The sequence below is a fragment of the Myodes glareolus genome, chromosome 5, assembly GCF_982192425.1.
Source record: "Myodes glareolus chromosome 5, mMyoGla1.1, whole genome shotgun sequence".
Classification (NCBI taxonomy): domain Eukaryota; kingdom Metazoa; phylum Chordata; class Mammalia; order Rodentia; family Cricetidae; genus Myodes; species Myodes glareolus.
In genome coordinates, this window is record NC_142030.1 from 66,767,826 (window position 1) to 66,782,807 (window position 14,982).

The window sequence follows — 14,982 nt, forward strand, 5'->3', positions numbered from 1 at the left end:
GTTGAGTATGGTGGCACATGTTTGGAAGCCTGACACTGGGGAGACGGTGACAGAAAGATCGGGAGTTCAAGGTTATCCTGAGTTCAAAGTCAGCATGGGTCTCAGAAAGGAGATAAGTATATTTCTATCATTCACATGTTTACATACAGTTTATACATGTGGAATAGATGTGGAATTCCTGGAAATGAAGCCAAAATAAATATTGAAAGATTAAATCCAAGAAGATGTTCCTGAATTTTATGGCATGAATGTTTATATTAAATGACAGGTATGCAGTATTGCCGGGGGGGGGGGGGGGGGCGGGAAACAGACCCAGACAGTCAATGCCAAGATACATGCTGGTAAAGCTATTGGATCAGAAAAGAACACATTGGCTCAAAAAGATTGAATCTGCTATAGTGGAGATGATCTCAAGCAGACCTCCACCTTCTCCTCAGCCACATTCAACTCCAACACACACAAAGTTCAACATGTCCAGTTCTGGAGGATCGCTGTGCAAAACAACAGCTCTTGTGCAATCAGGCACTGTGGCAAAGGTAAGGTCTTTGGAATCAGGCACACCCGAGCCAGTCATGACCCCATTCCTTGCTACCTCCATAACTGAGCCATTTTTACATTTTGGTACCTCTGTTTCCATGCCTGCAAAAGCAGGGATAACTCCTATCTCCATGGATGAAATCAGCTGCTATGTATCAGATCGTCTACGGGTCAAGCACGCTGTAGATAGTTAATAAACTATCATCCATGCCTCATCTGTAAAGGTAGTGTTACATTCCCAGGTAGGCCCCAATAACCCACTCCCAACCCTCAGGACTCTGGGGCATAGAAAGAAGCCTGTCACAGAGAGTACCGTGGCTGCTTGTGGAATCCTTCCCGACATGAGCTGGAAGAGGGTCTGCAGGGGGTCGTTGAGAGCCAGTGTGCTGGTGAAGCTGGGGGAAGAGAGGAGAGTCAGCGGGAGTCATGCCCAGAGGGAGCCATCACCAGCATGCAGGCCTGAATATTCCACTTGACAGGCGCTTCCATTCTGGAACACAGGTTTCTCTCTGCCCTGCTGTGCCTTGTGGCAACCACATCTTCACCACATCACACTCTCCCAAGTATTTTTCCAGGATACTTTTGCGGAATTTTGCCCTAATGTCCTGATTCTTAGTAGGCACTTCTAAATGCCTTCTATCAGTGAGCTGACCCCCCCACATCTCTAGGCCATCTGGGTAGCCCAGCAGTAAACATGGAAGCTCTTCTCCATGGGCCCCTCCTTCCCAGCCACCCTCAGTTCCTCCTCACCAAACCCATCCCACTAAGCATCATTTTTCTGGCTCATCTCAAGCCTGGGTCTATAGAGCTTTGACTCACAAGCACTAAATAGCCATTTTCAACAACCAAAGAGGCGTGGAAGAGGGACCAGAAATGATCCTGCTGATGACAAACTGTGGGATGCGCTTAACAAGGATATAATAAGCTCTACAGCTGATTTGAGATTTAAGCATACTCAGTAAGAGATATTTTTCACAATTCACTGGGCCCCATCAAAAATCAATGGCCCAAGGCAAAACTCTGTAGCAGAGATGTATGCTTCAACGCGGGGATGTGGGATGTTCATTTCCAAAACCCAAAGGGAAAATCGTCCCTCAGATTGCCATCTTTTGCTTAATAGCACCCTTGCCACGGTAGCCCAGCACACTCAGCATTCCAGACAGCAGCGTTCCCACCACTCTAGCCTAGGACCATAATGGAGAGAAGGTGACATCGCTTGTGCCTGGGAAGATGGAGTTAAGGTAATAAAGAGTCTCGCTGAGACCATCATGAAGAACAAACTACCAGGCAGTGTGGCAGCCAATAGCAACACAGAACTTAAAGCAGAGGGTATGCCCCCTCAGCCAACTCTCTACCCAACAGTATTTGTGGCCAAGTCAGCCTAGGTTCAGAAGGTTGTCTCCACAGCCTCAGCCAGCCCTAGAAGGTAAACTGTACACAGACCGTCTTTATCAGACTCTGACCCAAACCTGTTCCTACAGGAGACTTTCCCCTCACTCCTGCCACCCATGGTATGCATGTGTGGCAGACTCATACGGAAACTCCCCTACAATGTCCACCTAGACACAACCCCTCTTCCACACTGACTCCCCGCTGCTACATGTCCCCCCACTTACCCCTCCTCCACACTGACTCCCCACTGCTCTATGTCCCCCCAATTACTGCAGGCTGTGTGCTTGCTCCTGTCCCACTTCACGTTGGCTTGGTCCTTCTCCTAGGTCTATCATGGCACTTGGTTCACTGTCAGCTGTGATTCCTTACCAAATACTCCTCTTCTCTCAATATTCCCAGCCCAAGTAATGCCTATCCTACCATGGCTCATATACATGCCATACCAGCTCCTACCCTACCAGCCCCTCAGAAGCCACAGCCTCAGTGCAAGACCAAGCCCTGGACTCTTTCTTAAATCATAATCCCTTTGCCTCCAGGCTGCATCGGCTACATGATCCCCCACCCTTCCTTTCCTAAGGAAACTGTCTAAAGCAGCCCCTCCCAAAGAGGACCACAGTGTGGAATATTCTGAAATTCTGGCCCTTGGGGAATTTTGCCAAAAAATGTTTCATTCCATTTAAATAGGTTTGAAGAATGTTTCTTTGCCTAAGTTATAAGAATCGAGGGCCAGTGAGATTGCTTAGCAGGTAAAGCCACTCTCTGCCAAGCTTGACGACCTAAGTTTAGATGCCCTGGATCTACATGATGGAAGAAGAGAAATGACTCCCACAAATTGTTCTCTGACCTCCTCACATAGTCCATGGCACATGCAAGCATGCACAGACACACACAGAGACATACATAATAAATAAATAAATGTTTAAAAATGAAGAATCTTGAGAACTGAGCATGAAAGTAGTATGCTTATAACCCCGGTACTTGAGAGGCTAGGGACAAGGAGAATGAGAAGGAAGGAGAGAGGGGAGCAGAGGGAGAGGAAGAGAGGGCAAGGGAGAGGATGGGAGGGGAGAGAGTGGGAAGAAAGAAGAGGGGGAAGGGAGAGGAAGGAGAGAGGAGAAGAGGGGGAGGAGAGAAGATGAGAGGAAAGGAAATGAGAGGGGGAGGGGAGCAGAGGAGAAAGAGAGAAGATGAGAGGAGAGGGAAGGAGAAGGAAAGAGAGGAGAGGGAAAAGAAGGGGAGGGGAAGAGAGAAGAGGGGAGGAGAAGGGAGAGGAAGGGGAAGAAGAGAGAAAAGGAGGGGAGGGGAGGGGAGGAGAGGAAAGAAAAGGAAAGGAAAAGAGAAAAGGAGAATAGAAGAGAGGAAAGGAGAAGAGAGGAGAGGAGAGGAAAAGAGAGGAGAGGAGAGGAGAGGAAAAGACAGGAGAGGAGGGGAGGGGAGGGGAGGGGAGGGGAGAGGAGAGGAGAGGAGAGGAGAGGAGAGGAGAGGAGAGGAGAGGAGAGGAGAGGAGAGGAGAGGAGAGGAGAGGAGAGGAGAGGAGAGGAGAGGAGAGGAGAGGAGAGGAGAGGAGAGGAGAGGAGAGGAGAGGAGAATCGGGAAATGAAAAATGTTACACCCATCTCAGTAAAGAGAACTTGGGCAGCTGTGTATGGAACTTCTCAATGAATTTTTTTTTATTTCTCCCCTACATACACACCACACACACACACACACACACACACACACACACACACACACACACCACCTTTGGAAAGGAGGTTGATCTGCACTTCTGGTCTTCGCAAGTGAGACTCACCCACTCATGACCCAGTTGTAGGTCCTTGGGTCCATCTTACTGGCTAGGAACAGAGCATGGCCCCATAAGTGGTTCTTCATAGCCCATTCCAAGGCCTCCTGAAAAGCAAAGTATGGCAAACGATAGTACCTTGCTCATCTTCGCCCAATAAAATCAACAAATTTCCATACAGAAAAGCAAAGCATGATGTACAATCCAGACAGCACCTTGCTCATCTTCGTCCAATAAAAACAACAAATTTCCAAGCGTAGGCCGTTCTGTACTCCAAGCAATAGAAAATCCCAGGGAAGTTTAGAAAATGAAGAAGGGAGAACAGGGGTGTGGGTTTCACTCAGCATGGTGCTACTCTCTCCCCTCCATCCACCATCCATTAGGACATGGCATTAGCTCCTTCAAACATGGTGCGCGGCAGTCTCATCTCTTTAGTATCAGCTACAAAATATTTCTAAAACCCTAACTGCCAAAAACAAGGGAAAGAGTTCACTCCAAAGACTGAGTCTCAAAATATGAGTAACAAAAATGTATTGCTGTGGCCATATTAAAGAACAATGTCCTTTTTAAAAGCTGTGGCAGGGGGGACGTCTTCCTTCCTAGGCACAAAGCTGGACATTCCCCACCTCATTGCCTCCTGAGTGTGGCTGAGCAGAAGCCGTGACATGAACTTAACAGTACCACTTCCAGGCTGGGCCCACAGAGTCATCCACACTCATTCCTAATAAGCCTCACCCCACCAGGTAGCTGCAAGGAAAAGGACTCCTAGAGAACCTTAGAAATTCCAAGCTGACAATGGTGAGGACCGCAGCATCCTGAGTCTGACATTGTGGAGGAGGGTTAGCTGACTGGCTACTGTGCCTAAGCTCGTGGGAGTTAGCCTATAAGCCTTATGCAGAGACTGCTAACCCTCAGATGCTGTCTCAGGATGTATTGATAGTGCCATCGAGTGAGATGGGATAAAGCTGCAAACTTTAAAACACACATACATATATGCCTTTTTGATTCAGCTTATAGTTGAGGTTTTGAGCTGGTATTAATAACTTCCTTTGTAGGAAAAAATGCATGATTTCTGGCAGGAGGTCACTAAAGAGGTAATACTACTTCCATGTAACAAGTGTCTTTATTATCTCAGCATATCTCCATGTAATCTTATTGAATAGAAAGGGCAAATTTAATAATCACAATTAAGGAATTCAGCCTCAGGTCCAGAACGGGTGAAAAAAATGGCATTAGGACAACCTTTTTTTCAGCATACTTTAACTATTTCATAATTCTTTGTAATTTGTTTTTTAAAAAAGTGACCAGTGGGTTGGTTGAGAATTATTAGTTGACTCAAAATTCTGCCCACTCCAAAAATAAAATTTATAAGTAAAGAACTTGAGAACTTATATCAAGGCTGTCAAAAATATTAAATTTCAGAAATAATACCTGAGTCAAATATGAATGAAGGTATCTTGATACCCACTTCTCATTCATCATCCTGTAGACACCCCCACTGCTCCGCCTATCACTCAGTGTGGTGAGGTACCCAGAAGCCCATGTTCAGGCTCACGCTACCCAGATCCAAGTCCCACATCTAAATCTAACTGCCCAACCTGTAAATCAGCAAAACAAAACCAAACCCTCCACACAGGTTTCTATGGAGATAAATCAGATCACACATAAAAGATATTGAGTTAGTGCCTGATGGGTAAAAAAATAATTTTTTAATCTCTGCTTTGTTATTGTTGTTATTATTGATACTGTTCATCTTTCTTGAAGGAAAAGTTCAGGACTGATTTATCTCTGTATGCCTCACTGGGCAAGAAATAGTACTGCAGATAGGTTTTCTGTTTTGCTTTGTTTTAATAGAATAAATGGATCACTGAGAAAAGCACAATTCCCTGCTAGATAATGGATGTATAGAAAATGGCTGTAATTTGATACTACTTGTTTTTATAAGTTATTATGTTAAGTGCTCCCATAAAAGAAAACATCATGTTTAAAAACTCAATAGACAAAATATTAAAATTTCAAAGTAGGGGCTGGAGATATGGCAGAGCAGTTAAGAGCACTTGATGCTCTTGCAGAGGGTCCAAGTTCAAATCCCAGCACTCATGTAGCGGCACACAGCCACCTGTAACTCCAGTTCCCGGAACTGACACCCTCTTCTGGCCTTCCTAGGCACAGGCATGCCCATGGTGCAGAGATAGACACGCAGGCACTCACACACACAATAAAAATAAATAAACCTTTTAAAATGCCAAAGTCACAAAACTAACTCAACTTCGTTTTTATAAATTAATTTGAAAATGGGGGGAAACTAATTAAATATGCACATCCAAAAAAAAGAAAGATTTGAGGTTTAGAACTGAACATCTTTAAAGATCTAAAGAGCACAGACAATTCAGCATGCACTGATAAAACCTCTACAGGAAAAGGTGGGAAGCCTGTGACAAGAATCACCACAGGGGAAAAGCTAATTTCATTCATAATAACGGGCAAATATACACACTGAATTGTATTTTTTTTCACCTCTAGGACAGGCACAGACCACAAGTGTGCAGGCTTTGATGAGAATACAAAGCAATGGCTTCGCCCTTTGTTCACAGAGCTAGCGATACATCCTACGAGGCAATTTTTCAATAGCTATCAAAATTATAAACCACGTACCCTTTGACCCAACACCCCTGCTGCTAGAAATTCATCTTACATATGTTCTCTCATAGTGGAAAAAAATGACAATGATGCCCTAGCTTGAGTATGAAGAGTACCCCACAAAAGGCCATGGGCCGAAGGCTTGGTCTCCAGTTATTGGGAGGTAAATGGATCATGAGAGCTCTAATTTCAGATTCACTTCATGACTTGTATAAAACATGATCACAACTCAAAATTAAATAAGCAACCCTCTCCACCCATTATACGAAAGCATTCAGTGTTGATAGGAATGCCTGAGATCCAGTGGCAGGGGTATCATTCATAAGTAATCTCCCCATAAACTAAGTTGCTATGTTTAAATTATGTGTATCGGAGGGAGCATTCACACAAGTTCAGGTACCCACTTAGGATAGAGGTGTTGGATTCCCATGGAACTGGAGTTATAAATTATTGTGAGCTTCCCAACATGGGCTCTGGAAACTGAATCCGGGTCCTTTAGAAGACCAGTAAACACGAGCCATCTCTCCAGCCCTAGAATGTTTGTTTGTTTGTTTGTAAGTACTTGTCAAGAACCTACAAGGCACTGGATTGAATTCTTAACATTACAAAAATACTAAAATTGTACTATTCAAACATATTTAATGTCATTAGGGTACTTTACCATGTAACATTACATGTAAAAAGAACTAAATAATTATGTGTTCCTTTAGGGTTGTTTATATGTTTTGAGAGAGGGTCTCCCTTTATAGTTTAGGCTGGCCTCCTACTCACAGTCTTGCCTACCTCAGCTGGATGAGTGCACCACCATGCCTGGCTACGTGACTTAAACTGATTTTCAATGGGGAAACTCTAGGAGTAAATAAACGGAATGTGAACAGATGCTGCCCTCTAACAACAGGACGGCATGAACACCGCAGGTGTGAATGGCAAACACCTATGTATTTTTATTTTTCTCACCGTAACTTTATGAATGTCTCGCGTGTTCTAAAAGAAGTGTGTTCTAATCATATCATTGGAGGAGGGGGAGATACGGTGGTGGCCGCTTGTCCGAAGGAAGTCTGAGAGAAAGGTGTTCTCACCTTCTTCCTTCCATAGTAGAGCAGCCTGGTGAACTTTTCCACGATCTGTGCCGGCGTCTCCATGCTGGGGGGAATCTCCCCTGTGAGCAGGTTGCGAGTCCCAGAGCTCAGCACCGGCCAGTCCTCGTCTGTCAGATTGATGAGGTTGGCCACTGGGGGCTGCCTCTTGTACTTCTCCAGCTTCTTGCAGTCCTGCATCAGCAGCTCAGCAATGTCAGACCCCACCATGGACTGCAAGGTAAAGAGAGTCATCCTGTGGGGCGATCCTATTGGTCCCCAAGCTGCCCCTCCCCCAGGCTGAAGAAGGAAGGCAGCAGGGCCTTCTGCCTTCTTCCTGAGACAGTCCTGCAAATATACCATAGACCTTTCGTGAACGACTGAATTTCAGACATCAGCTTCACTACTGCTGGCTGTTACTCTCTGCCTGGAGGCAGCAGCAAACCTCATTGGAACCACTCACAGGTGTGTTATCTGATTGGTGCAATAATCCAGGGTCTGTGTAACAAACCCCAGTCAGTGGGAAGATGCTCTCCAGGAAAGGTCAGCATTGGCAAACTGGCAGGGGCATCCCCTCTGAGCAACGGCGCTGCTTAGAGACTGCCTTTTATAATTGTGACAGACACCAACTCCCATGAAGACTGAAGCTTCAGTCTGGTTTTCCTCTACTCCCAATATCAAGCAAAGCAGCGACTTACCCCATTCTGTCGACAAAGGAGAACCAGCAGGTGCCAAAGTAGAGCTGAGTCCCTGCTCCCTGGTGTCTCAGATTTGAGACACTGAGCTACTTTCTTCTGGCAAAACGTCATGATATCCACCTTGTGTATGTCCTCCCTGTGAGGCGATTCAGGAAGCAAGGCCTAAGCAGACTGACTGTCCCTGCCCAGGGGTTCAGGCTCCCTATATAATGAGCTGGTTTATGTGGCAGAAGCCTGACAGCCCAGGACTGGAAGCCTGGAACCACAACATTGTTTTTTCCTACAGAACAGGAAGGCGTTTCAGAGATTCCCTTTGTGAATCTTTCTATCTTTCAGATGAGGACAATGAAACCCAGAGACCCTAAGTGATTTCTCAGAATGGCAGATAAGGACTCTGTTTAAAGTCATACAAGACTGGGACCATGTCTGCCCTAACCCCTCTCAACTAATACAAACATCTCACCCCCTCTGAACCTGTGTCTTCCCCTCCTTAAGACAGGACTAACAAAAGAAACCACCTTCGTACAAAAAGGAATAAGCAAACTGTGTAGCATCATCACATAAATGCTCATTGAGTGGACATTATGACAAGCTCAAGAATATTCAACAAGTCAGTGCCAAGCGGGGCCAACGCCATACTATTTAATACACAGCTCGGTTCTCTGCATACCTACAAGTAAGATGTGGAGACAAAAGGTGAGATGGTGTTTGCCACCTTAGGAATGATCCTTGAGGTTGTCTTCTGGCATCATTTGTGCACACATAAATACACACACACCATAACACTCATTTTGACTTAAAGGAGCCTTCAGTTGTAATATGGGACTTTCTTAGGACCAAGCATCTAGATAGGATTATGTGTATACAGTAGTGGTGCCATTCAATGGACTTCCATACGACTAGAGTCTCACAGCCACCACCTTTGGAGTAGGTAGGGTAAGCGCTGTATACTTTCTCAAGGGAAAAACTTAGAGAGAACTGGTGAACCACCAGTTAGTAGGATACCTGGGATGCTGGCCCTACGCCCACCCAGGACTCACAACTAAAGACCACTGGTTATCAGAAAAGAGGCTGGAGATGCTAAAGCAGTTCCAGTTCATTCCTGCAGAGGGCAGACGTTCACAATGTCAGGGAACTGGAAAGCAGGGTTGCAGCTCAAAAAAGCAGTTTCAAGAATGCTTTCCCAGGCTATGCGATTTCCCCACTAATACCTGTGAATTATACAGAACACTAAAGCTTCCTGCCAAGTAACCTCTACGAAATGTTTTTAGATTTCCAACTTATTGAGCCATCTTTTCTTTCTGCCCTTCAAATATGAAGCAGTTTGTCAAAATTACTTGAGCCACCTCTTTTTCTCTTTACTGTCACAGAGAAATCTATTCCAAATAAGATAGATAGTTTTTTCCATGGAAACCATGGATGTCCCAGCTTTCAAAGCCTTTATTTAAGAGTTGGGGAATATAGCTTAGTGGGTAAGAGCTGCTACTGTGAAAACAAGAGGACATGAGTTCAAATTCCAAGTAGCCACATAAAAGTCAGGTATGGATACATGTGCCTGTAACACCAGAGTTTGGGGAACAGAGATAGGTATTTCCTGGGAGCTCACTGGCCAGACAGCCTAGCCAAAATGGGAAGCTTCAGGTTTGGTGAGATGGCCTGTCTCAAAAACTAAGAGAAAGAAAAAGATGAAAGAGAAAAAGAGGAAAATAATAAATGCCTTTCTCTGACTTCTGCATTGTGTGCATGCATACATGCACCTTCATACATGTGTGCATACACCACACATACACACACACACACACATGCACACGCACACGCGTCATGCTCTCCCTTGACAGCTCTTGCAGTACTTTACCTGATGAGGGGTCCTGGGAAACCTCTCATCTCCTCTTGGTCCTCAGAATCATTAAGGATAACCTGGACCAGAAAATAAATTAGGTCCCCAAGACCTCTCCACCCTGTACCCAGCAGTCAAACCCAGTATCAGATCCATGGCTATGGTCCAGTGGTGTGGCTCAGCGACTTGTGGAGGCAGTTACCCTGTTGAAGATGAGCCACTAGCATCTCAGGGAAAATATAAGCCTAGATCACTTCTTTCTACGAAAAGCCCACCCATTCCTGCCACACCAGCCTCCAAGAAAGTAGAGGCCTGAGAAGAGCCACTGGGTTGAGCAGAGTACTTGGACCCCCAAGGCCTACCACTCTGATTACCTCCATGCTGTGTACTTCCACCAGGGCTGTTTGTCCATCAGCAGGAGAGTTGGGGGACACCCAAACTAGCTGGCCTCCTGGCCCAAAGCTCACGGACACGTGGGGAACATAAAACTTCATGGGTGCCTTGGGAACAGCAACTGAGGCATCATCTGGCCAACAGACACATGTGGACATTTGTTAGGTTTGCTATCGGTGCTCTTTAGTTAAGACAGACATCATGGAAACACTTCTGTTCAAATTCTGCCTGGGCCAAGGTGAGACGCTGTGTGGGATACCTACTTAGAAAAGGTGAGGCTCTAGTCTGCTTTAGACTTATAAGAAATGTCTGATTACAATGCAAAGATTATTATTTGGTCCAAATGACAATGCACTCATCTCAGATTCTCAACAGTGGTTAGAGGACAAGCAGCCTCTACTGCAGTGTTTCTATACATGTGGCAAGCCTCCAGACTGGCATTTACACTTTGTGTCCTCAGTTCACTTCATTCAGTCCTCTCTGGTCTTCATTTTCCTTACTTGTTGCTTAAAAGCACCCCAGAGTGCCTCCTGGCCCAACGTAATGACGACTAGGAGCAGTGTTCCCTTCTAAGAGCCATCTGTGATGCAAGTTCCATCACTAGAGAAGATGTGGGAAAGGGATCCAAAGTCGGCTTCTCTGCCTAGGAGACCTGCATAAGCCAATAAGGTGATCAAAGACCCAATACAGGAAGTACGGAAGGGTAACTTTCCTCATGACCCAACCTTTCCTTATCCTTACTGGAATCAAACAGCTCCATGATCCCTTGGTACCCACCAGCCTGAATAGGTCTCCAAGTCGCTGATCCCATGGGCTCAAACTCTGGGACATCTGCCATGTACTGACTGAGCTCATAGCTGCTAGAGCTGAGGCCAGACTCCTGATGCTGGAGAAGGTTGGACCTGCTGGTCAGTGATGACTGGGGGGAAAAGAAAAATGATGAAATTATCTAGGAAGGAGCGCCAGAGAGCTTGTCCTTCCACTTTTCACATTTCTTCCTTCAAAGAAACAAAACTCAAACTTTCCACTAAACACAATGAACGTGAATTCATTGGAAGAATATAGTATTATCCCACTGAGTATGGCCCAGTGGGGTTAAGTGACTTAGAATTCAAATTCAGTTTTTTGACCATGTTGCTATGACCTTAAACAGGTGACTTTGGCTTTCTCAGCTCAATACCTTCATCTGCAATATAAATTTAGGATAGCTGTCCTATACATGTTACTTACTAATACACCAGCCATTTGTGTCTGGATAATGTACATTCCCTGCAGACAAGTGTACAAGAAATTTATGTTCCAGGAGAGATGAAGAAGACAGTGGATTCAAAGGCTCCTTGTACACTGAAAAGTGCTGTCTACACATCACCTATCACCAGTCACCTGTCCCCATCCTAGTGAGAAGTAGGTACAGAAAAATTATCTACATACACACACAAAAAAAAATCACACGGATCTAATCAGGGAGAAACAAACTAACCAGAGTCTGTCAAAAAATAAGAACTCATCTCTACCACAGTCTTGCTACTTGTCTATAAATCTAAAATTACTGTAATAAAATATTTATCTCAATACTATTAAGAGCTCTATTTTGTGACCTAGATGGTGCATGTATTAGGATCTTAGAGAAAAGATGTTAAAGAGTCAGGAAAGATTTCAAGGTTGCTTTTCAAACTTAAATTAGAAGGTCCTAACAATCCTTCACTTTCAAAACCTCTGTTACCCTGGGGTGCTGAACACCTAACTCACAGAGGTGGTCTCTTCTCTTTCCGAGGACTTCACGATGAATTAAGTCCTGCCCACTTGACAAAACAGGACTAGGTCAGATCAGGTCCTTGGACCAGTAAGAGTGCAAAGCGAAGGCAGGGGAAAGTGGAGGTGAGTGGGGACTCTGCTGGCGGCTGCAGACCAACAAGGTGGCTTAACACATGGCCACAGGCCTCTAGGCCCTGTCACTTCAGGTTACCTTTTGTTTCTGGGCCTCACTCTCTGGAAAGAACTCCCCAGGCTGTTGCTGTCCAGAGACAGAAGCGAGGCTGTCTTCATATGGATTCTTGCTGGTAAACCTGCAGCAACAAGACAGCGGTGTTGAGACAGGTCCTGGGCAAGCCAGCAAGGCTGGAATAGGCTCTGCTGGAGGCTGGTCTGGTGCTAAGCATGGGCGGGGTCAGGCCGGTTTCAGTGCTACTGCAAAAGCGTTTCCTTTCTTTCCCCCACTTCAGTGTCTTAGAAAGATGGAATGTTTGGGTTCTACACGATTATCAGAAGTGACCCAGACTTTATAGAGAGTGGCTGGTCGCTACAGCCTATCCTCCTGGAAAAACTTAAGTCACAGGCCTTGCATCGGTGAATTCCAAGGCTAAGGGTACCAGGATAAATGCTTCAGCAAAGTCTCTTCCCTGCTGGGCCATATGCCAGGTGGATGTTTCATGCTTAGGAGCAGAGAGAGGGAACAGAGAAGCATTACAGCCTCAGAAAGGTCCCAGCCATAACAATTATTGCAAGACTACATTGTTTCTAAGGCTAATATAGGATTTGACCTTTAGATCTGGCCACAAGTAATCTTACAGGATGTAGACTAGTGCTGAATGGGCAACAGTTCTCAGAGACAAAAATCGCTTTCCCAGGATTAATGCCAATAGTTGGCCTGGGCCACCTTGGTTTATTATCCTCGTGTCCCTGTGGCTGGAACAAAAGCAGACTGTCTTCCATAGATCAGGGACGACCACCAGCTGCCCTAAGGTTGTCCTAACAGAATCTGTCTAAATCTTGTCAGCATGGCTTGTCCTTTCACGTACTGGACTTGAGTCTCACTATTTGTTCCAAAGGGACTGTTGCGCTTTTCATGATGACGCTCGTTGAAATACTTTTGATCGCCAGAATCTTCATTCCAGATATAAGGACTCCCTTGCCTTGCCACTGCACCCTCAGAGAAAACAAAGCAAAGACAGGTCACTTGCTGCTTCTGAAAGTCCTTTTAGAAAGATACTGGGGAGACATGAAACTGAGGTACTGAATTACAGTAAGTACAAAAACGTATCTATCAAATAGAGTATCTATCAAATAATGAGCCCCTAGATGCTCCAAACCAGTTTGCATGGCTTCATGTATTTACACACAGTATAATACCTATTATATGGGGGCATAGGGTATGGAACTCCCATTGGTGAGAATCTACTGTCCCCAGGATAAAGTGATTACTGCAGTCGTATTGTAGCTCAGCATACCAGATGGGCTTAAGAGCTAATTTTACTGTTACTTAATCAGTAAATATAACCTTTGCTACAAGAAGAAATCAGAGAAAAATGTGGATGAAGTATACACTATCCACAGAACTAGTAACATAAAGGTAGTTTCAGTATTATTAAAGGGCAGGTTCTCCAAACACGGCCCCAGTGGTCCCTGGCTGTGGCGGTAGACCACCCATGCCTCTCCAGTCCCCAAAGGCACTGGAGATTACTTCATACCTCTTTCTTCTTGAAGCAGCTGTGGATGTCTATGGTAGTAATAATTTCCATAAACATACTCTTCCCTCGGTGTTGGAGTGTGGTACCTCTGATAGGGGTCCTCATAGCCTGGCCTGAGATATCACAAAGACAGACAGTCATCCACCAATGGCAGTAAAGGGAGAAACCAAAGGAAACTGATGAACCAGACAACTACAGAAGACAGAATGGCTGCCCAGTCCAGAATCTGCCTGATTCACATTAGGCCAGAAAATCCAGAATAAGAACAGGGGACACCTTTGCTTCATAAGAAGGTTGGCATTTTTATAATAAAAGTCTTTTTACTTTAAAATATTCTTGTTAAAAGTTTACTCACAATTCTTTTTTATAGTAATATCTTTACTTGCCAGATATACACATCCAAAATCCTGGAAACCCCAGTCCTGGTACTAAGGAAAGCATCTTCCTAAGAAGATTGTATAAGAACACAATGTGCCACTGGAATTCCCAAGCATATTACACACAGAAACAAGACTGTCCTCAGCATGATTGCTTTTATTGTCTCTGTCCTTGACATACTCAATTTCTCTTGAGAAGTCAACAACCCAGAGGGATTGGGAAAAGGAACATTCTGCTGTTAGCGTTTCTGTCAATTAATAATAACTACAGGGGCAAAATTCTTTACAATAAATTCCGTAACTTCAAACTTCAACTTAAGGACATATAGACATAATCCCAGCTAGAAGAGGTAGAGGAAAGCATGGTGGATCCAATCTTCTGGGAATGCTATGGACTTGGGGGGTGCAGGAGCTCCATGCTCTCTAACACAGAATTGCTTCTGTGGTCACTGTCTCCTCACTTTACAGCCTGAAAAATCTGCATTTGCCTTCTCTGAAGTGAGTTTTTCTTAAAGTTCTTAAGTATTAAAAACAGATCTTTGCATGCCTGTCACCCTCCATGGGTGACCCTGGGGCTCTTGGCTGTTGGCATAGGGCTCAGATCAAAGACAATGTGAAGCCTTTCATGCTGTCCTAGGAAAAGCTTTTTCACAGCCCACAAATGCTTGCTGCCTTAGACAGCCCCAAACAGGGAGGTCCCATTTACTCTCTTCTATTCTACCTTCTGTCCCTTCCTCAACCCCAGTCACACCGCAACGGCAGCTTTATAGCGTTCTTCTTGA

General features: G+C 45.0%; 1 protein-coding gene across 6 annotated transcripts in view; it reads right to left on the reverse strand.

Moving 5' to 3' along the window:
* Sec16b (SEC16 homolog B, endoplasmic reticulum export factor) overlaps positions 1-14,982 on the reverse strand; it is a 60,524-nt gene that overhangs the window by 23,810 nt on the left and 21,732 nt on the right. For all 6 annotated transcript variants that reach the window (XM_087906376.1, XM_048421000.3, XM_087906378.1 and 3 more), the window contains exons 3-12: positions 13,824-13,936; positions 13,155-13,275; positions 12,323-12,422; positions 11,134-11,275; positions 10,338-10,489; positions 9,982-10,043; positions 8,127-8,262; positions 7,432-7,662; positions 3,722-3,819; positions 851-932 (exon numbers count right to left, since the gene is read on the reverse strand). In XM_087906376.1, coding sequence (XP_087762502.1) covers positions 851-932; positions 3,722-3,819; positions 7,432-7,662; positions 8,127-8,262; positions 9,982-10,043; positions 10,338-10,489; positions 11,134-11,275; positions 12,323-12,422; positions 13,155-13,275; positions 13,824-13,936 — 1,237 coding nt within the window. The remainder of the gene's footprint in view (positions 1-850; positions 933-3,721; positions 3,820-7,431; positions 7,663-8,126; positions 8,263-9,981; positions 10,044-10,337; positions 10,490-11,133; positions 11,276-12,322; positions 12,423-13,154; positions 13,276-13,823; positions 13,937-14,982) is intronic.